This window comes from Symphalangus syndactylus, chromosome 1, assembly GCF_028878055.3.
Source record: "Symphalangus syndactylus isolate Jambi chromosome 1, NHGRI_mSymSyn1-v2.1_pri, whole genome shotgun sequence".
Taxonomy (NCBI): domain Eukaryota; kingdom Metazoa; phylum Chordata; class Mammalia; order Primates; family Hylobatidae; genus Symphalangus; species Symphalangus syndactylus.
Genome location: NC_072423.2, coordinates 98,916,780 through 98,942,982, shown reverse-complemented (window position 1 = coordinate 98,942,982; position 26,203 = coordinate 98,916,780). Strand labels below are relative to the sequence as shown.

The 26,203-nt window shown below is 44.9% G+C and overlaps 1 protein-coding gene across 16 annotated transcripts in view; it reads right to left on the bottom strand.

Annotated features, from left to right (window-relative positions):
- The window catches only part of PPFIA1 (PTPRF interacting protein alpha 1), a 117,603-nt gene that overhangs the window by 23,724 nt on the left and 67,676 nt on the right, over nucleotides 1-26,203 (bottom strand). For 7 of the 16 annotated variants that reach the window (XM_055271214.2, XM_055271224.2, XM_063644682.1 and 4 more), the window contains 10 exons: nucleotides 25,357-25,436; nucleotides 24,484-24,619; nucleotides 19,612-19,835; nucleotides 15,094-15,325; nucleotides 12,516-12,545; nucleotides 9,114-9,265; nucleotides 7,755-7,927; nucleotides 7,278-7,371; nucleotides 1,362-1,443; nucleotides 1,055-1,255 (listed from right to left, as the gene is read on the bottom strand). In XM_055271214.2, the coding sequence (XP_055127189.1) occupies nucleotides 1,055-1,255; nucleotides 1,362-1,443; nucleotides 7,278-7,371; nucleotides 7,755-7,927; nucleotides 9,114-9,265; nucleotides 12,516-12,545; nucleotides 15,094-15,325; nucleotides 19,612-19,835; nucleotides 24,484-24,619; nucleotides 25,357-25,436 (1,404 nt within the window). Of the gene's footprint in view, nucleotides 1-1,054; nucleotides 1,256-1,361; nucleotides 1,444-7,277; nucleotides 7,372-7,754; nucleotides 7,928-9,113; nucleotides 9,266-12,515; nucleotides 12,546-13,495; nucleotides 13,613-15,093; nucleotides 15,326-19,611; nucleotides 19,836-24,483; nucleotides 24,620-25,356; nucleotides 25,437-26,203 lie in introns of all 16 variants that reach the window. The other 9 variants (XM_055271233.2, XM_055271262.2, XM_063644686.1 and 6 more) reach the window with 2 other exon arrangements.

The following is a 26,203-nucleotide window of genomic DNA, read 5'->3' as shown; positions in this document are numbered from 1 at the left end:
TGCCTCTAAAAAATAAAAAACTTAAATAAATAAATAAACAAATGGGTGCTTCTAAGAAGCCTGGAAGAGCCAGTCCTCTGAACTAGACACAAAAATTTTACTCCTTAAGATGCTACTTACACATGGAATGATACGGAGGAATTCACAGACATAACATTAAGTGAAAGAAGCCAGACACAAGAGAGTGAATACTACATGATCTTGTTTATACACATGAAGAACGAAACAAACAGAGCAGTCTATGGCATCAGGAGCCAGGTGCTCAGCCCTAGGGAAGGGGCAGTGCCTCAGAAGGAGCAGCAGGCCTTCAGAGCCCTGGTCAGATCCCATTTCTCAACGTAGGTGTGGACCACACAGGGGATGCTGACTTACAAATTCATTTAACTGTTCACTCATATGTGCATTTCTCTATATGTATATTATATTCCAGTAACATTTTAAAATACACTATAACTGGCTTAGCAAATACCTTTATATATAGCACAAATGTTAATTACTCAGTTTGAATCATGAAAACTGAAAAATGAAATTCAAAACATTTAATTATAAAATGTGTCCTTAAAATATTAAGCTTTTCTTTCAAGAGGCCCTTAGACTGATTCAATTTTGATAAACTCAGCTGGGCGTGGTGGCTCACGCCTGTAATCCCAGTACACTGGAAGGCTGAGGTGGGAGGACTGCTTGAGCCCAGGAGTGCAAGACCAGCCTGGGCAACACAGCGAGACCCCCATCTCTACCAATTTTTTTTGGTAGTTTCATATTTCATATTTTCATATTTAAATTTGTAATCGCTTTTCTATGTTTAAAAAAGCTCATATTTTTATAGTATGATGCCATTCTAGCCAATCTTTCATAAAAGCATTTAATAAAGTTTCTTTTGACCATCCAATTCCCCAAAATTAAAAGTTCTAATGTGTGTGATACTAAAATTTTGAATTAGAACTATACTCGATATGCTGTTAAGGAACTGGAGAAGCAATGTCAGCAGGGCAGGGATACCTTCAGAGAGGCATTCCCTGTTTCCAAAGAATGCAGGGGTTGTCTCTGAACGTACCGTTCTAGATGTGGGCGGGGCGGACGGGCTGGTCAGCGACATGATCTCCTGGATGGCCAGCCTCAGCTTCAGCCTGTGCAGGGGGTTGCTGATGCCGATCTCACGCTGGATCTCTGTGTCGGACAGGGCCGACATGATGGCCCCGCTTTTCACGTTTGCTCGGCAGGCAGCCACATACCAGGCTGGCATCCCAACCCAGAGCTGGAGGCGGAAAGCGGAAGGCAGCACAGTGAGGTACAGTCTACAAGGTAGAACAGAAGTTCACATACTGTAACTCATGCAACTGCATGTTAAATGAAGGATGTACCTCTAGCCAGACCACAACCGTTGGACCATCCCATTGGGCAAAAGGTAAACCTTGTCTCCGGGCTTCCTCCAGCAATTCATGCCTATAAAGGAGAAGATATTGAAAATTAAAGAATCAGCCAGGCACAGTAGCTCACACCTGTAATCCCAGCTCTTTGGGAGGCTGAGGCAGGAGGACCACTTGAGCCCAGGAGTTCAAGACCAGCCTAGACAACACAGCAAGACTCCAACTCTACAAAAAATTTTAAAAATTAGCGAGGTGTAGTGGCACATCCCTGTAGTCCCAGCTACTCGGGAGGCTGAGGCAGGAAGACTGCTTGAGGCCAGTAGTTCAAGAGCAGCCTGGGCAATATAATGAGATGCATCTCTACAAAAATTAAAAAAAAAAAAAAATTAGCCAGGCATGGTGACGCATGCCTGTAGTCTCAGCTACTTGGGAGGCTGAGGTGGAACGATTGCCTGAGCCCAGGAGGTCAGGGCTACAGTAAGCCATGACTGTGCCACTGCACTCCAGCCTAGGCAACAGAGTGAGACCCTATCTCTAAAAAAAAAAAAATTAAAACCAGCAAAAACAAAATCAAGGAACCACTATTATACACATATATAAAATAAGTTAACAAAGCGTTCTGAGCATTTGCAAAAGTCTAGCAGTATACAGTCTGCCCTCTGTATCTGCGGCTTCCACATCCACACATTCAACTAACTGCAGATCAAAAATATTCAGTGGGAAAAAACAACAAAAAAAAATACAGTACAACAGCTGTTTACATAGCATTTATATTCCATTGGGTATTGTAAAGAACCTAGAGATGATTTAAAGTCTACGGGAGATTATGCCTACGTTACATGGAAATACCATGGCATTTTATACAGGAGACTTAAGCTTCCATGGATTTTGGTATTCAGGAGGGGTCCTGGAACCAATCCCCCACAGACTCTGAGAGACGACTATAAATTCTCATCATTTTCCTTTAATCTTCTACAGCTTTAACAGTATCAACACCATCCATTTCACACGAGTTCTGTGCATACTACAAAGAATGCCTGAGTGAGAAAATACTGAATGACTTCCTCTGACTCTCTACAGAATCCTCATCTCCTTACAGAATCAAACAAGTTAACATAATGTTGTCTAACATAGGTATCTGAGAAATAACACTATAAGCTTGGTGAATCTCATCTTATTTCTCAAGTGTTTACCTACAAGGCTTTCAAAGAGGCTAATTGTTTAAAAAAAATAAAAAGCCTCAGAGAGAAGGTGTCATTGTAATGGAGAGGACACATACATTTGGTTTGCAAGTACAGATATCCCCAAGTCATTCAAACATCCCTAGGCTGCTTTTAGTCCATTTTTTCTATAATAATTTCATAAGACATACACCATAGAATCTCTTATTTCTAAAAATTTGATATTGGCTCTTCAATACATTTTAATAGCAGCAGACTTTTCTTAGGAGTATGAAGTGGTATCGCAAGACGCGAAATGAAGGGGCTGGGAGGAAGGACGCGCCGCATGGCGCCAATCACCAGGTGGTGGCTGAAACCCTGCCTTCTGTTCCCTTGGGACAAATGCCCTTCAAAGACAGCCAGTAGAGCTTCCTTCACACACTGGTGGGTCTAGGAAGTAGTACAGGTAATTCCTGCCACATCAATCCCAGAAAAAGCTCTGAACGCTAACAATCTGGTTAACTGCTAAGGCCTTGAGTGTCCATGGCCTGGCCAAGGAGCAGGGAGGATCTGACTGCTGCCAAGTCTGGAGGGTTCCCAACTTATGCTCAGCCTTGGCACTCTGCCAGAGACTTTGTTTTTTAACATGTAATAGATACTCACTGTAAATAAAAATAATCGTCAAAAAATAATTCTTTACCTCTATTACTTGGAGACTGGTGTACACTGTCCTAGACTTCACCAGTACCCTCTTCCTGGCAATGATCACTAGCTTTTATAAAAAGTCTTTTCCAGAATGGAGACGCTTCTGGGTCCAGAGGCAACAGTGGAAACAGTGTTAAGACAGTGGAGGTAGACGGATGTGTGTAAGAGTCACAGGAAGTTAGGGAGAAGGCAGAGGAGACCCCATCTGGGTGGCGGGCCCAGGCCTCGGTGTGTGTCCTGGCTCCCCTCCCCTATCAGATCAGTCCATGATCTGTAAGACCAAACATGGGACCACACCCCTGGGCTGGCACTCCAGGTGGGAACATCAGAGCCCCTGTTTTCTCTGGGGGGACTGTTCCAGTCATGGGAAGAAGGCCCCTGTGTTGAGGGGATGCAGAGTCCAGAACTTGGAGATGGCTGAGGCCACTCCACCCTGGCCCTCTGGGCTGTTCATTTACATGAACAACTACATTCCTCCTTTATTGCTTGATCTCAGACTTGGCTCTTTCACTTGCTACAGAGAATGCTATAAGGCAGAAAGGTCATATAATTTGTGAATAATGTTGTACATTTTATAATTAAGACATAGCATAATGGTAAAGCTGTCTTTCATAATGAGAAGCTTGTGTGAGTTTTTGCTGATCAAACAGTATGTAAGGGATGGGAGGAAGTGCTTTCTCTCAACTACCCAAACTAAATATATTGCCTTGCTTTCATAAGACTGAAGCTTTTCAATCCTCTGGCACCCTGCATAGAGTGAACAAGACTTGCTTTCACAAGTACAGTTGCCACCTGGGTGACAGAGCAGGACCCTCTCCGAAACCCATAAAAAAACACCACCACCACAAGTACAGTTCTGTGACCCAGGCATAGCCCCTCCCACGCTCCATGGCCATGGCACACTGGCAGAGTCCTGAGGAAAGATGTAGGGTCGCCCTAATGAGAAATGGATGGAGTCAGCATTTCTCATGCAAAACTAAAAAGATCCTTGGGCCAGGTGTGGTGGTTTACGCCTGTAATCCCAACACTGAGAGGCAGAGGCGGGAAGATCACTTGAGGCCAGGAGTTCAAGACCAGCCTGGTCAACATAGTGAGACCTCTATCTCTACTAAAAATAAAGGTCAAGGCTGCAGTGAGTGGTGAACGCGCCACTGCACTTCTGCCTGGCCAACGGTGCAAGGACCTTCTTTTATTTTGCAAGGGCAAAAATAAAAAAATAAAAAGATCCTCTCAAGAAGCTCAGCATACAGCCTGTGGCTGGTGACTGCCCACATTCAGCCCAGCAAATCTCCTGAGTCTGCTTACCCTGAGAAAGCACTACGAAGACAAAAAGGAGAACATAAAAAGGGAACACTTTAAAAGCAAGGTTACTTCAAGAGACGGTGTTTCAATAACCCTGGGGAATTCTGAAAGTGCTGTGGAAGCACTATGCACTATCAAAGCTGACGAATGGCTCTAGGACAGCCAGCCCCGACTTGAGGGTTCATTACTACGTATCCCAGGCACCAAAAGCGCCCAGCATGCTGTGTCTTACAAAACTTGAAATCAGCTTGCCACCAAACTCGCCAGATTCCTTAAGTTCTCTGTAAGTGAAAGCATCTGGCTGTGTAAATTTTGCAGTTAAAAGCACACCTTTGAGTTAAATCAGGGGTTAATAAGAAGAAAATAATTCTGAGAAATATACGTTCATTCTTAAGAATGGCATAAATATTAAACTGTATTCACACAATACTTTTTCTGGAAAATGCGCTTTTTTTCACATTTATATGTAGACACTTTAGGCCAGGCGTGGTGGCTCACACCTGTAATCCCAACACTTTGGGAGGCCAAGGTGGACAGATCACTTGAGGTCAGGAATTCAAAACCAGCCTGGCCAACATGGTGAAACCCCATCTCTACTAAAAATTCAAAAAAATTAGCTGGGCATGGTGGCACACGCTTGTAATTCCAGCTGCTGAGAGGCTGAGGCAGGAGAATCGCTTGAATCCAGGAGACGGAAGTTGCAGTGAGCCAGGATCGCACCATTGCACTCCAGCCCGGACGATGGAGTGAGGGACTTCGTCTCAATCAATCAATCAATCAATCAATCAAAGCACTTTTTCTAAAATCAATTTTATCTCAGTTTAAGTGAAAAAAATGAAACTGCCCTCTATAATCAGACAAATAATCTTTGTACTTGGAAATTTTCCCCACTAAGGAGCTGGTACATTTCAGAACTTCCACATGGATCCCAAGCACAACATAAACAACAGAGAAGTTTTATTTCACTTCCTCATACTTACTATAATAAAAACAGTAACATAAGCAAAATCTAAGGAATGAAATTTTCCTAGCATGTTTCCAGGAGGCAGAGAGTTTAGTTCTAACATTAAGTTTCACAGGGCCAAATGGCAATTACCCAAGTTATTTTAAAACATTCTTGGCTGGGCACGGTGGCTCATGCCTGTAATCCCAGCACTTTGGGAGGCCGAGGCGGGCGGATCACGAGGTCAAGAGATCGAGACCATCCTGGCTAACATGGTGAAACCCTGTGTCTACTAAAAATACAAAAAATTAGCCGGGTGTGGTGGCAGGTGCCTATAAGTCCCAGCTACTCGGGAGGCTGAGGCAGGAGAATGGCGTGAACCCAGGAGGCAGAGCTTGCAGTGAGCCAAGATTGCGCCACTGCACTCCAGCGTGGGTGACAGAGCGAGACTCCGTCTCAAAAAAAAAATTTCTTACACAGTTCAAGCATAGCAATGTTCAAATCAGATTTTGCTGTTACGTGGTTTCTATAAATTTCCATGTACAGGGAACCAAAAAACTGAGTATTCCTATGGTACTGTTAACATAAGAGCATTTTACCTAAAATATAATCAATAAAGCATTTATAAAGGCTTTGAAAAGAAAACTAAAATGAGATAGATTTCACAACAGAAAAAATCAGCTGGCAACTCTAGGGGCTAAAGGCAAAGGGGCCTCTAGGGGAGAGGGTCCCCATAGGCTCTGGTGCGTCTTTGGGCCCCAATTTCCAGATGAGCGTTGGTTTCTCAGGGCACTTAAAAGTGGCCAGATGATTTTTCCCACAGTCAGAGTCATCACACAGCCCATCAAGTTTCACCCTGTAAGCCTGGCGTTACCATCTTCCACATTTCTCAAGCTCAGCCCTTACCCCATAGACTATACAAACTGCCTATTTTATTGCAGAAGTGGGTTTAGTTTTGTTCTTCATTTGTTAGCTCACTTGGGCATTGTCTCAGCCTATCTAGTTCATCTACAGTCAGCCAACACACAACTCATCCCGCATCCCAGAAGGCCCAGGGACAGAAACCCGATTCCTCCACACCCTCACCCCGGGGCATCACACTGCCTGTGCTCCTTTGTTGAAAGCCATCCCAAATATTACAGCTTATTGTCAGAAGCGGACTTAGTTTAGAATTAAAACTTAATAAACAGGCTATAAAATCGGGAGTCTATTTGAGATAAAACTACAAAATCTACAGAAGAGAAAAAAATGCAACATGACGAATGTTTCAGACAGATCACTAGTATGAAGAGCAAATCCTGAACGTTGGCAAGCAACAGTCGCTGTACTGGCCACAGTTACAACTTGTTTATTACTTGCTGGTACTATTTAAAGAACTTTATGCATATTATCCCATTTAATTCTCATAAAAGCCATACAAGGTATGTACTACTAGGATCCCCACTTTACAGAGGAGAAAACTGAAGCACAGAGATGCTAGGTCACTTCCTCAATGTCACAAAGTGAACTCTGCAGGCGCCAGGGCCAACTCCAGTGCTCAGGCAGCTGAGTCCAACTCTCACCCACCCTATCTCCTGGTTGAACAACTTTCCAAGATGATAGGGATACCAGTGTGAGTTTCTTCGAAATTTCACAAACACTAAATCTTCCAGAAAGTACCACTTAATTAAGGCTGTAGGTAAAGTTTTCAGAATATAATGCATATATACATAGCTAGCTATTAAAATTAAAAAACACTAGTTAGAGCTTAGGCACAACTGAAAACCATTCGATGAGATGAAGAAATAATACAAAGCTTACTTTTTTTGAAGTTTACGATTTTTTTCAGCCTGTCCCCCCAATTTGCTAAGTCCCAAGGCATCATGAGATGAGTTATCCGTCTCGGAAACACCAGCTGTGAGGAAGCAGAACAGCTCAGAAGTAAAAATCAGCATGACAAAGTTCTATGTTTTCATAAATAGGCGGATGAATATTTGCAGGTTCAGAGTGAAATCATTTCTTAAGGTTAAGTTTCTGACTAGATAACCAAATGCGCAAGACAGAAATGCTCAAGACAGAAAATGTGTTGTACCTGAGTGGCAAGTGGGCATAAACCGCTGCTCTCTAGCTCCCATGCCTTCATATAAACTGCTGCTGTCTAGCTCCCAAGCCTTCACAGCTGCTGCTCCCTGGAGAGCACACGGCTCCCGGAGCACCGCGTGGCAACTGCTGGCACTGAAGGCAGTGCCTTCCTCCCCGACCCCTGGGTGCTGAGAAGGGTGCGGAAAACCAACCAACCTTGTCCTAATGCTTCTTTGCCAGTTTGTCCAGGTCGGCCCTTTTCTTTCTTGCCAAACAAGCGGCCAATGGAGGACTTAATGCCTTTCTTCTTTGGGGCTTTGTGGAGCGAGTCCTGGCTACTGTTGCTACTGCTGGGGTTGCTCACGGGACCATCCTGGGAGCCTGTGGAGCTTCGAGGAAAGAAAACGGATCTTTACCACGTGCCCTTGTAGGATACTTCACGTATTAACAGTCGCAAACTTCCCTACAAGCACTTCCAGTCTCTTTCACACACATCTTCCTCACCAAGCGCATCATGCATGATAAAGGCAGGCTCCTGGCGAGGTCGGCACGGAGACTCATTCTAGGCAGCTGAGACTCTCTCTGACATGGAGCTCCCCTCCCCTCCAGGGGAGGCCCTGACTCCGCGCCATCAGGTGCTAAAGCCCAATGGTCTGCCTGCTTCCCCTCCAGCAGCTCCCACAACCGCCCTGAGCATTACTCTGCTCAGCTGAGAATCGTGGCAATGTTAACTGCCTGAGGAGTTACTGCAAAAATTAATATACATGTCTCCCCTGCATATTGCCTGGCACAGAACCGAAATCCAATGGAGTTTAAAAAAAGAGGGGCCGGGCGCGGTGGCTCACGCCTGTAATCCCAGCATTTTGGGAGGCCGAGGCAGGCGGATCCTGAGCTCAGGAGTTCGAGACCAGCCTGGCCAGCATGGTGAAACCCCATCTTTACTAAAAATACAAAAATTAGCCGGGCATGGTGGCGTGCACCTGTAGTCCCAGCTACTTGGGAGGTGAAGGTTGTGGTAAGCCAAGATCATGCCACTGCATTCCAGCCTGGGCACCAGAGCGAGACTCTATATCAAAAAGAAAAAAAAAGATAGCATAGATAGTAGACTAGTAACAAAATAGCTAATTGGTTTCCTGAGAGGGGACACTCAGTAAATTGGTAATTACAACTTGGTACTCTCCACAGCTTACAAAAGGTGCAAGAAAGGCACGGGTTGTCCTAGAGAGTGGTTCCAATCCCAAGCCTGTCATCTGCTTGCCAAACTCTCCATCAAGAATAGAAAGTAGTCAATTTGTAGACTCTGAAGACATGAAGTTTTTCCAAAACTTGCTGATATCATTTAACTCCTTTCTTTCCAAACTAAGCTTGCCCAAACAGATATGCATCTTCTGCTGGATTTCACTATAGCCCAGAGCAGTGGTAGGCATACTAAGTGTAACATGTAAATACACTCAACTGAATTAAGGTGTAATTCTAGAAAATCACTGTTTTACTCAAGAAAAGATTCGTCGATTTCTCAACACTGGAAACGAAAAGACAAGTGCGCTCTGCATGGGGCTGCTGCAGGCTCCTTACTTCCTTATGTCCCTGATGTCCTCGTGGCTGACGGTGTGCAGCGCCCCTTTGTGCAGCCGGTCTAACCGAAGGGCTCTCGGGGAGGAAGGTGGGGAGGTTTCACACTTTATGGTTGTCTTGTCATCTCGTACCTCTTCTCTGGAAGGTGGCAACTGAGGGGTGAGGGAAGCACAGAGTTAGTTAACAGCAGACAGTGAAAAACTCGGGCCTTAAATTACAGCCATAAACTTCTTTGAAAATCGATTCACTGTGCTTTCTGCCAGCACAGAAAGTCTTGTTTCAGTCTGGCACCATTCTGAAGGGCCACACAGCACAGCACCACAGAGCCGTCAGACTCCTGGTCTGCCTCCCCACGAGCATGCGCTGGGGCCCAGCAGGACACAGGGATGCCTCTCATCCTCAGCCTCCTCCATGCAGCCCAAGGTTCTGCCCTCCCCGGAATCCTAGGCACATCATGAGGACAGTCTCTGAAGGGGCAGCAGAGATCTGAGCAATGCCGATAAACCACATCGTTACAAACGTCAGACAGCATTAACTTGCACTAATGAAGAGCCAGCAACAAATATGTTTATCTCCTGATGTCCTTCAAAAGAAACACTAGAGAGGGCAGAAACCTCTTGGGCAAAATTGTCAAATACTTTTTTGTCTAAACGGGGTAAAAATAAACAAGGAACAGCCCATGACCCCCATACACGTGTATGGCTCATATTTCCCAATAATGTTTGGACGGACACTATAAATTGAAGCACTTCTACGCAGTTTAAACATTTTTGTTCAATATGGCTTAAAAGAAAATACTTCTAGGCTTATCATTACAAGATGATCTTTGTCAGACTCCCTGGGTTTTTTTGTTTTTGCAGTGGAACATGAATATGCCCATGTGCTGAGGGAGCAGGATGGTGGTAACAACAGTGAACAGACTCACCCCTGCAGGGTCTAGGCAGATCCTGCTTATTATACATTTGTGTTTTCTGGTTTTGAGTGGGACTGGATTTCATAAAACATGTTCAGTAAGCATTACTATAAACAGCAAGACTTGAACAGTGAACTTTATTTTATTAAAAAAAAATTTTAAGAGCCAGGTTCTTGCTGCGATTCCCAGGCTGGACTGCGGTGGCTATTTGCAGGTGTGATCATGGTGCGCTGCAGCCTCAAACTCCTGTGCTCAACTGATTCTTCTGCCTCGGCCTCCAAAGTAGGTGGGACTACAAGCACGTACCACTGGGCTCAGTTTGAATTTCTGCTTCTTAAATGGGATTGTGTAAAGTGTATCAATCCTACTGTAGCCCCACTGTGGCTCAGGGAGGACCAAGTGCATTCAATGCAAAATGGAGCTGCGCTCATTTAGGACATAATCTCAACTAACAGTTAAAATGCAAATGAATCCTGCATCCTTTCCTAATTACCAGTTACAATCACAAAACAATGAAAGGCTTTCAAAGCTAGAAATTATCAATATGAAGCTTAAGTTTCAAAATTCAGTTTAAAACAATCATCTGTTTTAAAAAAACAAAACCAAAAACAGGGTACAGAGAAAGCTGACACGCAGCCGGCTATAAGCTGTTAACAGGGTCCAGGGAAAGCCCCATGAGCCCGGCCAGCGCTGCCCTCTGCACCCCGCCACGCGCCACCCTCCGCACCCCTCCACACGCCACCCTCCACACCCCTCCACACGCCGCCCTCCGCACTCCTCCATATGCTGTAGTGCTGTCACGTGCCAGACTTCTGCCTCCATCCCAGCTCAGGCCTACTAGAAAGCAGGGAAGTCCTCTTGGTCTACACCAACACCACTGGCACAAAGGAGGAAGGCGACAGTCTCCTGTGGACCAGGTCTGGCACCAGGCGTGGCACTCTGCACGCACCCCTGGTTTAACCTCACAACCACCCAAGGACCAGGCTCCTCAAAGACACCAAGTAGCACGCTGAAGTTACCAGTGACCAACAGGGCCAGGTTATCATGTCTAAGTGTCAATCAACATGCTACTTCCTTCACTCAGAAAATCTTGCTATCAAAAAATAAAGAAAAAACGATCCAATAGAAGTCAGCTGAACTGAAGGCCGTGCTCTGTGTCTTGCTGCTGCTGGTGTAAGCTCCTTATCTCACCACAGACAGCCACAGGTCCAATGCCACTTTAAGTGGCACTGTTCTATCATTATCTTCACTTCTCAGGAGAGCAAACCAAGGTACAAACAGACCCCAGGTCACAAACTCATCAGCGATTGAACTAGGATCTGAACCCAAGCAGTTTCACTAAATCACCCAACAGAGCAGCTCACAGACAGCTGCTGACCAGGTCCCACGCTTTTGTCAGAGGATAGCTGCCTTTAGGTATCCGAAGAGCTGTCCGGTCACCGCACCATCAGGCGGGTTTCAGACAGGGGCACAGAATACAGACCAGAGCGTGAAAGTGATGAGGGAGAGATTTTGGGTCAACATAAAGAACAGCCACTGAGCAGATCTGCTCCTAATGTACTCTACTTCCTTCGAGAACAGGAAGGCCCAATCCACAGTTATCTCTAAAGAGAAGTGGCCTTGGGCCTCCTTCTGTAGGAGTGCTGCCAGGGAGGTCAGAGTATCTGAGACAAGTAAGGCTAGATGGTGAAGTGGTCAACTGTCAGGTTTTGAAATCAGACAAATCTGAACTCAAATCTGCACTGTGCACTGTGGGGCCTCTCTAAGCTTTAGTTTCCACATCTGTAAAATGGGGATAACAACAGTAACCTCACAGGGATGTGTATGGGGATTAAATACGGGTTGAGCATCCCAAACCCAAAAATCTGAAATTCAAAATGCTCCAAAATCTATAATTTGAGTGCTGACATGATGCTTGAAGGAAATGGTCAATGGAGCATTTCAGCTTTTGGATTTTCAGATTTGAGAGGCTCAACTAGTAAGTGTAATGCAAATAGTTCAAAATTTAAACAAATCTGAAATCTGAAATACCTCTGGCCCTAAGCATCTCAGATCAGGGACACTCAGCCTGTACCAGACTGGGAAAGCACTCAGCACAGTGCCTGGCATACAGCAAGAGCCCAATGCTAGCTGTGATTATTACGAAAATGGGTTCCCCCGAATCTACAATCTATAGCTTTGCACTAGTAATTTCTTATTTTTAAAATTACTATGTCTACTATGAATAAGCATGTAATGATCAGAAGGCTGAAAAGGTGAGAGAATGGCAAGCTGTTACATTTGCCCCAGTGTTCTGTGAAAACCGCTAATGACCAATTTCCAATAGAACAATCATCAGTAAGGTGCTAGGTCACTTTAAACACTTCCATTAAAACACCAACCATTCATTATCATACAACTACATAATGCTACATTTACGTAAAATATGATAGGTACTCTTCAATACATTATGGAGATACAAAGATATGTTAAATTACTAAACAATTTACCTTTCTACGATGTTTCCTTAAATCACTAGGCTGATAGATGCATGCAAAGAAATGAAGAGAAACCAGATTTACTATACACTTTGAAGTTAAAAATTCAAGGATCAGTATAAGCAAATATATTAAAATAGAAATGACAGGAGACAGGATTTAGAGAAAATGTAACTGGATATGGAAACATTTTTTCACCAAAAAATTTAAATATAAGTTATTAAAGGTTTATTAGAGAAACACTATAAATTATTACTTACATAAAATTCTATTTCATGTGTTTTATTAAAATATGGCATTCTATATAATAAAAGGCCCTAACAATCATCTGTTCTAAGCCAAACCTCTCTATAACTTAGTTTTCTTTAATAAAATCCATGTTATAATTAAAAATATTCCAACTGATGAGGAAGTTACTGCAATACCAATTATAAAACTGAACAAACCTACTTTTAGTTAATCACCTGTTGGACATTAATGTAAAATCCTTACCTAGAATTTGATTTACCACTTTTCAAAAATAAATTTATTGCTTAAAGCAAGGTATCCTGTGAAAATATGTAAGAACAAAAGCTAGCATAATATTAGGTAGAATCTTTACATCCATCCTATGATTCACATAAGATATTTTAATTTAAAAACAACCTATTAGAAATAGTTGATGAGATTCAACAAGCTGATGAGATTTACAGTCTTGAATACAATCATCAGAACCAGAAAGCATACTATTTGTGTCAACAGCTTCCATTAATTCTACGCTTAGATTATTTATGTAGGAAACACTTATGAATTACACAAATCCTACATAATTTGAGTAAAAACACTCTTAAACACCTATGTCTTGCCTGTATCCATACTTACTATATAGTAATACACTAATTTAAATTACCATTGAGAAAAAGATACTTTTAACTGAGAAAAAAACAACCCATTAACAAAGTCATCACAGCACAGACTCACACATGATCGAACACACACAGTTGCGTGGTTACCTGAGCATGCTGTGAAGAATCGCTATAGCATGGGGTGGAACTGGGAGGGGAGGTGGATAAGTAAACTACAGACTGATGGGGACCTGAGGTCTGGATTAAAAATGAATCTGGAGATGGCTAAAATAATAAAACAAAAGGATGACAGGAAATCAAAACCAATGACGTAAGCATAGAGACTGTCAGCCAGCATACGGAATTACAAAACCAGAAAAAATATATATACATACACAACTGTTTTTTACAAATTCTCTGGACAGAAATAAGCACAAACCCACAAATAAAACAGTCAAAGAGTTTAAAATATTACCTAATTAGATGATGTAAATTATAAAAACAGTATTTCAAAACACTGCAAAACAGATTAGTTACCACCTCATATGCCACTAAAATGATTCACCGTCGATTTAATTGCATGCTGGCTAACAATACAACTAAAAACGAAAATAGATGGTAATGGGAAAAAATATGATAGAAGCACAGTTAAAAAGCAAATGGTGTAAATATGAAGTATTTCATTGACAAGTCCTAAATATACAAGATAGTTTGTTTTTTTTTTTTTTAGATAAAGATGGGGTTCTCACTATGTTGCCCAGGCTGGTCTCTTTACTCCTAGCTCAAGCAATCCTCCCACCTTAGCCTCCCAAAGTGCTGGGATTACAGGCATGAGACACCGTGCCAGGCCCACAGGAAAGTTTTAAACATTCCTCAGATCTGCACACTTTGCAAACACCAAACACCAGAAGGTCATCGCATTTCCAGGTGAGAGGTGACCCTAAGCTGCGAAGGGAAGAAGCCCATCTGCTTCCTTAGGGAGCCACGAAGCAGCTGGCTTGTTCACGGCTTCACATGCAGAACCCATTTCACGTTTTTCTTTTTTTTGGTAGTAGATGCCCTGGAAGCTGGTTCGGCACTCCAAAAGGAAAGAAATGCACTGACTCCCTTTGTACATTTTCCCATATGCTCTGATGTCTGCCTTTATTTACTTTTGCTAAGTGGTTTTTCCTAGAAAACAGAAAATATTTCCCTTTCTGGCTGCTGTACTTTGCAAAGCTGTCATGCCTAATGTCACACAAACAAATGGTGGCATGCTAGCCTGGTCATCCAAATATTAAACTTTTTTTTTTTTAATATTTTTGGGGATTTGTTTTGAGACAGGGTCTCACTCTGCTGCCCAGGCTGGAGGGCAGTGATGCAATCATGGCTCACTGTAGCCTCAACCTCCTGGGCTCAGGTGATCTGCCCACCTCAGCCTCCAGAGAAGCTGGGACTACAGGCACACACCACCACGCCCAGCTACTTTTTGTAAAGACAGGGTTTTGTCATGTTGCCCAGCTGGTTTTGACCTCCTGGGCTCAAGTGATCTGCCCACCTCAGTCTCCCAAAGTGTGAGGAATCACAGGCGTGAGCCACCACGCCCGGTCCCAAATATTAAAATTAGTTTGTCATAATTGAATGATTAAATAGTAACTAGTTTTTATAATCTTGAACCTCTTAGAATAATGAATGTACTTGATTTTCTTGTGGGTAGATCTGTAGTGTCCAAGATTTCATACAGGTATGCTGAGAGCAGCCACAGCAGGGAAAGGGCGGATACGTACAAGGGTCATGACGCCCAGTCTGTCCACTTCCCGGGCTGGGCTGTGAGGGATCCTTCGTGGGGTGGAGCGCCCACTGCCCGGAGGGGAGGAGCTAGCAAGCGAGGAAGCAGGGTAGGGGGGAATGGAGCTCATTGATCTAAAACGACCAAGATTGTCTAGACTTCCGCTGCCAACTCGACTTTCAATCTCCTCTGCCCGCTGCTCTGTATTTTCTTTTTCTTCCTGAATCAACCTAAAATAAAACAAAAGCAGTCAGTCCTCCTGTTTCGGCAAACAGATTAATGTGTTTGCATGAGAAAAACCACGCTTATACTCTGTATTACTATGAGTAAACTCCAATAATAAGTTGCTCAAACAATGAACACTTCAGCAAAAATGTTCTACTCTCTTTTTTATTTATTTATTTTTCTTTTGAGATGGAGTCTCGCTCTGTTGCCCAGGCTAGAGTGCAGTGGTGTGATCTCAGCACACTGCAACCTCTAACTCCTGGGTTCAAATAATTCTCCTGCCTCAGCCTCCGGAGTAGCTGAGATTACAGGCGCGTGCCACCATGCCCGGCTAATTTTTTGTATTTTTAGTAGACACGGGGTTTCACCATGTTGGCCAGGCTGGTCTCGAACTTCTGACCTCGTGATCTGCCCGCCTCGGCCTCCCAAAGTGCTGGGATTACAGGCGTGAGCCACAGCACCTGGCCAAATTTTTAATTTTTTCAGACAGGGTCTCACTCTGTCATCCTGGCTGGAGTGCAGTAGCATGATCATAGCTCACTGCAGCCTCGAACTCCTGGACTCAAGGGATCCTCCTGCCTCAGCCTCCCAAGTAGCTGGGGCGACAGGTATGCACTACCACGCCTGGCTCATTTTTTAAAAATTTTTTGTAGAGACGAGGTCTTCCTATGTTGCCAAGGCTGGTCTCAAACTCCTGGCTTCAAGACATTCTCTAACCTCAGCCTCCTCCCAAAGTGGTGGGATTACTGGCATGAGCCACCACACTAGCCTCAATCTTTTTTAATATACTACATCTTACAACAACAAAAAGTAAACCTTCCATTGAGTCTTGTTGGTTCTGGATATCATTCACATTTGATTTTACTTATTTACACAAAAATTCTGCAGAAGGCTGGATGGCAATTTTTCCTATGGTTGCAATTAATAATTTCCTTACTAAGTAATATTTTAAAATTTTATGACCCTTATCTCCCCTATTCTTAGAGCAAAGCTGAAGAAATCTACAGATTTCAACTGGAAATCAGGAACTCTAATATAAAGAACAGATCCACAAAGCAATTAGGAGTTTCCCAACACTTAACTGTTTAGACTAAACAAAAATACTGAGTTGGTTCTTTTTTTCAGTTTAAATTTGAACCAGTGTTATCTGATGGGATTCTCTACCATCCTCATCTAAATTTCTGGATTCATGCCAACCACACTACATTAATTTGTAATTTGAGATTAACGCTCCTCTCTCCTAGAGTGTCATGGATCACTAGACAGCAGTTTTAATATTTGACTGTGCCAATAATAATTATTCTAGTATTAAAATATAGAAACCTGCAATAACCCTTCCAATTAAAGTTCTACTTACATTTCTAAGAAAAGTGCTTTTTGATCATTATTAATAGAAGAAAATACACAAGTCAGTGGACAGAACACTTACATCAGGTCAACTTTCTGCATAAAGAGGAAACACTTTTATCTAGCAATAAGTCATAAGAAATAAAAACAAAAGGTATATAATCCTTTCCCAGCTCCCATAATGATGAGGAAAGACGATCTTTCTGAACGCTTCATCACACTAATTATTTTGCACCTCCTCTTTCAAAAAGCCCCCATGCCTGGCAACAGATGCTGCAGGGGCCTCTTCACCAGTTTTCAAGGTGGCACATGAAATGGGAGTTATAAAGTCAAAAACACAGGCAGCACACCAACTTCTTACTTTAGAACGTACAGCCCTATTTTTTTCTTTTTAATCAAAAAAAAAAAGCTGGAGTAACACAGCTCTTGTTGATGTTTCTCTTAACCTTCTCTTCTTTACCTCCTGTTCTCTCTGACCAGGACTGGCACCTCCACCCGTGTAAACTTCACAACCAAGTCCTGGCAGCACCCCACCCAAACCTGCCGCACGACTCCATGCACACGCCTGCTCCTCACTTGGATTCAGGCTGGCCAAGCGGCACATCAGGCCAGGGCCCGAGGGTAGATCCCAGGCACCCCCTGCTCACACTGCTGTGTCCCTAGGCCAAGCCAGCGTGGGCAGGGTTTACCGGTCTCTTCGTCAATATAAAAGCAATTCTTGGATTCCATTCTACAGTTGGCCCGTTTTGTAAGTTCTGCATTATAACTGCTAAAGTTGCTAAAGAAAAACCCTTTAAAATACTGATGAGACAAGAAAGATTCAAACCTGCACTCTGAGCACTCACTGTCCATGTTAACTTCACACAGGGAAAGGCACACTGGAGTAGAGCCATGCACTCCTGAAGAGCTCCAGTGTTCTGTGCCAGGCCACTGTGTGATGGGACCTGAACATGGGAGGCTCTTATGTACGCACACTCATCACAGTGCCTGGCCTAATTTTTGTATTTTTTGAGACAGGTCTCACTCTGTCATCCTGGCTGGAGTGCAGCAGCATGATCATAGCTCACTGCAGCCTCGAACTCCTGGGCTCAAGGGATCCTCCCACCTCAGCCTCCCAAGTAGCTGGTGCGACAGGTATGCACTACCACGCCTGGCTCATTTTTAAAAATTTTTTTGTAGAGATGAGGTCTTCCTATGTTGCCAAGGCTGGTCTGAACACAGCCCTGGCTCAATTCCTAGTCTCCTCCGAGCCAGTGTCTTCCTCATCTCAAGAAACAGACTCCATCCTTCTGGCTGTTCAAGCCCAAATGCTTGGAGTCATCTCTGACTCCTGTCTTTGCTTCTCACCCTGGATCCAATCCCTCAGCAAATCTTGTTGGCACTCCATAACAATACACTGAACACGCTCCACGTGCTCCTTCTCCTTCCTTCTTCACGCCCCTGCTCAGACGTCACCCTCACTACACTGTCTCCCTGGCCTCCCTACTTAAAATTCTTATTCCCCTGCTCACTCCACAACTCAGGGCTGCCCTGAGTCCCACTTCCATGCTTATTACCATCTGACATACAGGGATGGTTTAAAAATATGTCCACAAACACTTTTAACACTCGTCCCTTTAAGAGGTGGAGGGTGATTCTCACCCCAAACCCTGAGTGTGGGCAAGACTTAGCGCCTCACTCAAATGAATAGAATAGAGCGGAAGTGAAGGCTGCGGCTTCCAAGACCAGGACTGGAAAGGCTGTGGGACTTTCTCCTGTCCTAGAGTACGGGCTGCTTGCATCACAATGCAAAGACCCTAGAGCAGCCCCGGTGGCCAGTTCCAAGTGGTGGGTGATGGCCCCGACGCCTCCTGCCCCAGTTGGGTCTTTCTGTGGCTCCAGCCTTGCCAGATTGAGCCAGGACTGTCCTGCTCTGCTGCTCCTGCGCTCACAGGAGCTGTGAACTACGAAATGTTCACTGTTTTAAGCCACTGAGCTCCGTAGTAATTTGTTACACACCAATAGTCAACAAACACACATTACCAGATTCCATCTGTCGACTGTTTGTGTCCTCTGGGACGCAGGCATTCGTCCTGTTTTATTACACACTGCTGCAGCCCTAGGACTCTACAGGTCTGTAATGGGGCCTGGCCCAAACTAGCTGTTGAGTGACTATGGGGGCTAAAATTATACTTGCATGTATTGAAACAAATGCTGCTGAACAGACCAAAGTAAGAAGGTAAACGTTCTACACTTTTAAACGTCACTACACACAGCCTCTTCTGTGCAGGAGGCTGCACATGTGGCAGGTGATAGCAACACGCTCCTTTCAGGGTTCAAGGTCAAGAAGGGATACTCAGACCAGAAGGGGGTTGATAAGCAACCCTTCCTTTCCCTTCCCACCATATGCGCCCGCTCCGGCATGCACGTATTCTGAGCGCTGGTCTCTCTGGTGAGTGGCACTGGCCTGTGGAGGCAGCCACTGCTGTTCATCCAAGGCAGGCTTCAGTCTTGTCTTCTCTTCCCAGCCCACCACCGTGCACACCTTTCCTCTGCACTCCGGATCAGGAAGGTAGGCCGATCGGCCTCCTCCACATGTGTTCAGCTCATGTGGCCTTCCAGGTGCAGATTTCAGGACGGCAGTGGGAGCTGGGTGGGCCCAGAGCCCCTTCAGCACCCTCCAGCTATGTGGCAAGGTTCTTAGGGGAAGGACCTCTCAGGTCCCACAGTGTCCTACAGAAAGGTACCAGTGCCATGACTGTGGGGAGAGTGCCCTGGTTACTTAAATTTTATATTCAAGGGCAATTTCAGACCTTAAAATTCTTAAAACAGAAGTTAAGTAAGTTCTGTTATTATGGAATACTTAGAAAATGTTAATAGTCTTTCATCCAGACTTTTCCAGGCAGGATGAGATTCCTCAGAGACACACATGTGTGTGGTGAGTGTTATGCACAGCTGCACACACCTGATCTCTTTGTTGATGGCGTCCAGCTGCTCCTGAAGCATCATGGCTAGTGTGTGCGCGTCAGCCTGCCCGCTGGGTGACAGCAGGTCAACTGAGCTGAGGAGAGTGTCCCTGTCATCTTCACCATCAGACACGTCAGCATCACTCTCGAATGCTTGTGCTACATTTGCCAAGACACTAGCTTGCTGGGCACGTTCCCAATCCTGCTCATTAAGAGTTTGTACCTATAAACAAGAAAACCAAATCTCAGTAGATAAAGTAACAGCATTAGTTGTAGAAACATAAATCTATCAGAAATTTAGGAATTCTTTAATGAAAGCCTAAAAGATTTTAGAAAGATGGGCCATGCTTATAAGGTACTGACATGAAGCAGGCAGTATTTAAGAAATCGGGGAGGGCAACAATCCATTCCTTGGACCCTTGTGATATTAATGCCCTAACATGGACATGTGGCATTTCCATGGCAAAGTACACAACTGGGAGACGGCAGAGTCAGAAACAAAAACCGAAAATCAGCCGGGAAGGGTGGGCAGGGGGAGGATGAAGAAAGGCTGATCAATGGCTGCAAATATACCCTTAGAAGAAATAAGACCTGGTGTTGGACAGATCAGCAGGGTGACTAAAGTTAACATTACTAGGTGATACACACCAGCGTGGTGGCACATACCTGTAAACCCAGCATTTTGGGAGGCTGAGGTGGGTGATCACCTGAGGTCAGGAGTTCGAGACCAACCTGGCCAGCATGGCGAAACCCCATCTCTACTAAAAATACAAAAATTAGCCAGGTGTAGTGGCTCATGCCTGTAATCCCAGCTATTCAGGAGGCTAAGAAGGAGGATTGTTTGAACCTGGGAGGTGGAAGTTGCAATGAGTCCAGGTCACACCACTGCACTCCAGCCTGGGTGACAGAGAAAGACTCTGCCTCAAAAAAACAAAAAACAAAAAACAAAAATAGGTGATACATTTCAAAATAGTTGCAAGGGAATAACTTGAATGTTCCTAGTGTAAAGAAAAGAGAAATACGTAACGTGATGGATATCCCAATTACCCTAATTTAATTATATGAATGTATCAAATTGTCACATATATCCCCAAAATATGTATACTTAATATGGATCAATAAAAAAATACATCTGTACTGCAATTATACATGCTACTGGAAAGTTACGAAAAAAAGATTTAAATCCATATCAACTGAGTTCACTCAGCTGCTGTAAACTTCATAAGTGTTTTCGAGTACCCTCTAACCAACCTGCATGTCCACATCCCGCCCTGCCTAAGGCTGGCACTACCAAGCTCGAACGAGGAAAGGAGGGCAGCAGCAACTGAGAGAATCAAGGGCAACCTTAAGAATGGCAGTGTATGCAGCATGGGCAGCTCAGTGCTGAGTGGCCGTATCTGCCTGAGGCATCATGTATGTCATCAGAATGCAGAGGGAAAAGTGTGTGTGCCAGGACCTACGCAATCCTCCAGGTGTGATTCTTTCATGCTGCCTCACGCTTCAAGCCCCCAACACTTCCTCTCCAATTCTCACTCCCAGCTGGTGACCTTCCCATTTCATGGAGACAAAACCAAGGCCTGCACTCGGCCTTCCTCCTCTCTGAGGTCAGCCCCACCTGCTGGGCAGCAGCCTCAAGCCCTGGCTCACACCCGGATCTCTGGCCATCACGGCTTCCTCTCTGGATAAGCAAGTTTCACTAGCTCGTCCCATTAGCATAAAGACATCTTCTCCCCCATCTCACCTTAAAACACCACGGCAGAAACCAAGGCCCTTAACCAGTCCCTTCCCGGGTCTCCTTTCACCCACCCCTCCACTGTTCTGGTCCCGACCAGAGTAAAAGATCCCGGTGAGCTGCCTCCATTCTGTCTTCCTCTCCCCACTTCTCCAGACCTTGCTGCAGGACAGCTTCGAGCGCTTACTTCCCCGCCAGCGGGACTACTCTATGGCAGTTCCAACATGCTCCCCGTTACTAAGGCCACCAGCTGTCCCTTGGTCCCGTCTCCCATCTGACCTGGCCCATCAGCAGAGTGGGCTCCGCTACTCTCCTCTCTTCCCTGAGCACTCTGCCCAGTTGGTCCCAGGACCCTATCCCTCGCTGGTCATGCCTCTGTCTCATTCCTTCCCAGTCTCCCCACCGCTGGTCTTGGAGCACCCCAGAGCTCCATTCTTAGACCTTATCTCCATCCACAGGCACCCATGAGGTGGCATCGTCTTGTCTCATGTTTCTTAATACCATCCATATGCGCAAGACACCTCAATTTTCTTTCTTTTTTTGAGACGGAGTCTTGCTGTCGCCCAGGTTGGACTGCAGTGGCGCGATCTCGGCTCACTGCAGGCTCCGCCCCACCGGGTTCACGCCATTCTCCTGCCTCAGCCTCCCGAGTAGCTGGGACTACAGGCGCCCGCCACCACGCCCGGCTAATTTTTTGTATTTTTAGTAGAGACAGGGTTTCACCGTGTTAGCCAGGATGGTCTCGATCTCCTGACTTCGTGATCCGCTCGCCTCGGCCTCCCAAAGTGCTGGGATTACAGGCGTGAGCCACCGCGCCCGGCCGACACCTCAATTTTCATCTCTAGTTCTAGATGTCTCTCTTGGGTTCCAGACTAATATTCAACAGCCAACCTGCCACCTCCCCTGGACAGCTGATAGTCCCGTCAACCTGAACATGGCTCTGGCTCAATTCCTAGTCTCCTCCGAGCCAGTGTCTTCCTCATCTCAAGAAACAGACTCCATCCTTCTGGCTGTTCAAGCCCAAATGCTTGGAGTCATCTCTGACTCCTGTCTTTGCTTCTCACCCTGGATCCAATCCCTCAGCAAATCTTGTTGGCACTCCATAACAATACACTGAACACGCTCCACGTGCTCCTTCTCCTTCCTTCTTCACGCCCCTGCTCAGACGTCACCCTCACTACACTGTCTCCCTGGCCTCCCTACTTAAAATTCTTATTCCCCTGCTCACTCCACAACTCAGGGCTGCCCTGAGTCCCACTTCCATGCTTATTACCATCTGACATACAGGGATGGTTTAAAAATATGTCCACAAACACTTTTAACACTCGTCCCTTTAAGAGGTGGAGGGTGATTCTCACCCCAAACCCTGAGTGTGGGCAAGACTTAGCGCCTCACTCAAATGAATAGAATAGAGCGGAAGTGAAGGCTGCGGCTTCCAAGACCAGGACTGGAAAGGCTGTGGGACTTTCTCCTGTCCTAGAGTACGGGCTGCTTGCATCACAATGCAAAGACCCTAGAGCAGCCCCGGTGGCCAGTTCCAAGTGGTGGGTGATGGCCCCGAGGCTTCCTGCCCCAGTTGGGTCTTTCTGTGGCTCCAGCCTTGCCAGATTGAGCCAGGACTGTCCTGCTCTGCTGCTCCTGCGCTCACAGGAGCTGTGAACTACGAAATGTTCACTGTTTTAAGCCACTGAGCTCCGTAGTAATTTGTTACACACCAATAGTCAACAAACACACATTACCAGATTCCATCTGTCGACTGTTTGTGTCCTCTGGGACGCAGGCATTCTTCCTGTTTTATTACACACTGCTGCAGCCCTAGGACTCTACAGGTCTGTAATGGGGCCTGGCCCAAACTAGCTGTTGAGTGACTATGGGGGCTAAAATTATACTTGCATGTATTGAAACAAATGCTGCTGAACAGACCAAAGTAAGAAGGTAAACGTTCAAAGGTGAATTCTTTTCACTAAATGACGAATATATGTATTCAATTACTTCTTTTATTTTTTAGAAACAGGGTCTTACTCTGTTCACCAAGCTGGAGCACAGTGGTGCAACCATAGTCACCATAGCGTTGACCTCCCCGGGGCTCAAAGGATCCTTCTACCCCAGCCCCAAGAGTAGCTGGGACTACAGGCACATACCACCATGCCCAGCTAATTTCTTTGTTTGTAGAGACAAGGTCTTACTATGATGCCCAGGCTGGTCTCAATCTCCTGGGCTCAAAGGATCCTTCTGCCTCAGCCTCCTGAGTAGCAGGGACTACAGGCACACACTACCACAGCCAGCTAATTTTTTTTTTTTTTTTTTTAGTAGAGACAGGGGTCTCCCTGTGTTGCCAAAGCTGGTCTCAAGCTCCTGGCTTCAAGTGATCCTCCCAAAGCACTGAGATTACAAGTGTGAGGCACTGCACCTGGCTATTTATTTTATTTTATTTTTTGAAACGGAGTTTCGCTCTTGTAGCCCAGGCTGGAGTGCAATGGTGGTTTCTCGGCTCACTGCAATGCCTCCCAGGTTCAAACGATTCTTCTGCCTCGGGCTCCCGAGTAGCTGGGATTACAGGCACCTGCCACCATGCCCGGCTAATTTTTTGTATTTTTAGTAGAGATGGGGTTTCACCATGTTGGCCAGGCTGATCTCAAACTCCTGACCTCAGGTGATCCACCCGCCATGGCATCCTGAAGTTCTGGGATTATAGGCATGAGCTACCCGCACTTGGCCTACTCATTTATTTTTAATCACTACTTCAAATCCATGATTATCATTGTATTTAAAAGTGACTGTGTTTTTATAAGAATTCCTATTAAAGGAAAAAAAAAAAAAAAACTACAGAGGCCAGGCACGGTGGCTCACACCTGTAGTCCCAGCACTTTGTGAGGCCGAGGCAAGAGGACTGCGTGAGGCCAGGAGTTCAAGACCAGCTTGGGCAACACAGACCCTACCTCTTAAAAACAAACAAACAAACAAAAAACCCTATTTTAAAAAATGTTCTAAAAGCTAAACTCTTAGCCAGAAAATAGAAAATGAGAGGAGGGCAAGAAAGCAATGACCTATCAACATTTTTATCCCAAAGTAGTCTGAAAGCCACAGGATAAGTAGGTAACTTTCACATAAGCAGAGGTATTTCACACAAAGACCTTGCCTTGGAAGGCTCATCTCGCAGGGCTGCCAGACGGCCTTTCTGCGGGCGCCGCAGCACTGCACTGGTGCTGTAGGAGTCTGTGTGGCCATCTGCCATGGGGAACCTGAAATCTGGGACACTGCCCAAGTGGGGTCGGCTGAAACATGAAAAATAAGAATGATCATTATTAGAAGAAAAGGAAATAAACTCTCTTTTAGTTAAGGCAGAATCTATCAATTTGGAAAAGTTATTCCACACAGGAAAGGGTCTCCAGGGAGGGCACTGCTCTCACCTGCCCCAAGAGCTACATGTTGCCTACTCCAGGCCAACAGTTTTAGTCTCTCAGCCCTACCAGGTAGAAAGCTCTCCAGAAAAAGCTGTGCAGATGACCACGGTGATGAGCCACAAGTAGCCCAGCTGTCTAGGATGAGAGAGACCCCGGGTCCCCTGAGACCCCTCCTCTGGGTCCAGGTGTCCGGCTCTGCATTTCTGCTCCACTTTCCCAGGGCTGACGAGAAACACAGCCACACGCCACTGCTGGCCTTCAACTGCTCTGCAATTGTCCCACCCGTGCCAGCATCTGTGGTGTGAGATCTTGGGACCTGTCATTCTGCTCTTACATCATCAGTGTCACACTCTGCTGGGCACCTAAATTAAGATATCCAAATATTAACTGATCAAAACTCCTCCTGTTTTGGAGTTTTGCCAATGATGTGTCTCCTCAGTACCAAGCTCTAACCTTTGAGTTACTTTATTCTTCTCTCTCGCTTCCTACTAAGCTACAGGTTCCTTGAGGTCACACCATTAGCCACATCCAGTTAGGCTGCCCACATAGCCAAGAACTGGCCTGCCACAGGTGCTGACAATATGGCTGCTCACTGGTTAATACCATACCCATGATGAAGTGAAGCACCTCTTAGTCTCATCTGGTCTAGTTCGGCCCTCAATGCTTCAATGTTTAGGACAAGCTGATCCTACAGAAAAGCAAAAGACTTACATTACTGCTATCTCTTTTAGATTTTAAAACCACTTACTTCAAATGTGCTCAGATGCTGAGCATAACCCTAACAGGTTAAATCAGCAGCTACAAATACCAAACATTTTAATGCTGGGAAAATTTTCTCCAAGAGTACTGCAGTAAACATAAACACTTAGACTATTATATTAACTTTGTAAGCCCTAATGAATGAAAAGCTGTGTCTTAGTCATAGAAAAGCTTTTAAGAGGATAAACACCAAACGATCAACAATTACTAGTTTTGTAGAGAAGCAGACTCTTGTAGGGGAGAAGGGGAACAATATTCACGTCCTGTGCATCTCTGTATTGTGTTTAATTGTCTTACATCGAGTATGCATCCATCCCTGTGTCATGGGTATACTTGATCTCATTTCTAGAGCTGTGCTGTCCAACACTGTGGCTACTGAGCCCTTGTAATGGGTTAGTCTAAATGGAGATGTGCTGTGACTATGAAATACACAGTGGAAAAAGAATGTAAAGTAGCTCAGTTCTCTTTCTATTAATACATTATGAAATAATAACATTTTACATATATTGAATTAAATAAAATAGATTTTACCTATTTCTTACTTTTTAAAATGTGACTATTAGAAAATTAAACATTACATATGCAGCTCATATTATATTTCTGTTGGACAGCACTGTCATTGATGCTAATATTTTAGCTTCAAATAAACCCAGAAAGGACTCCAAATTCTGAACAATGTGCATAGCCAGACTCAAA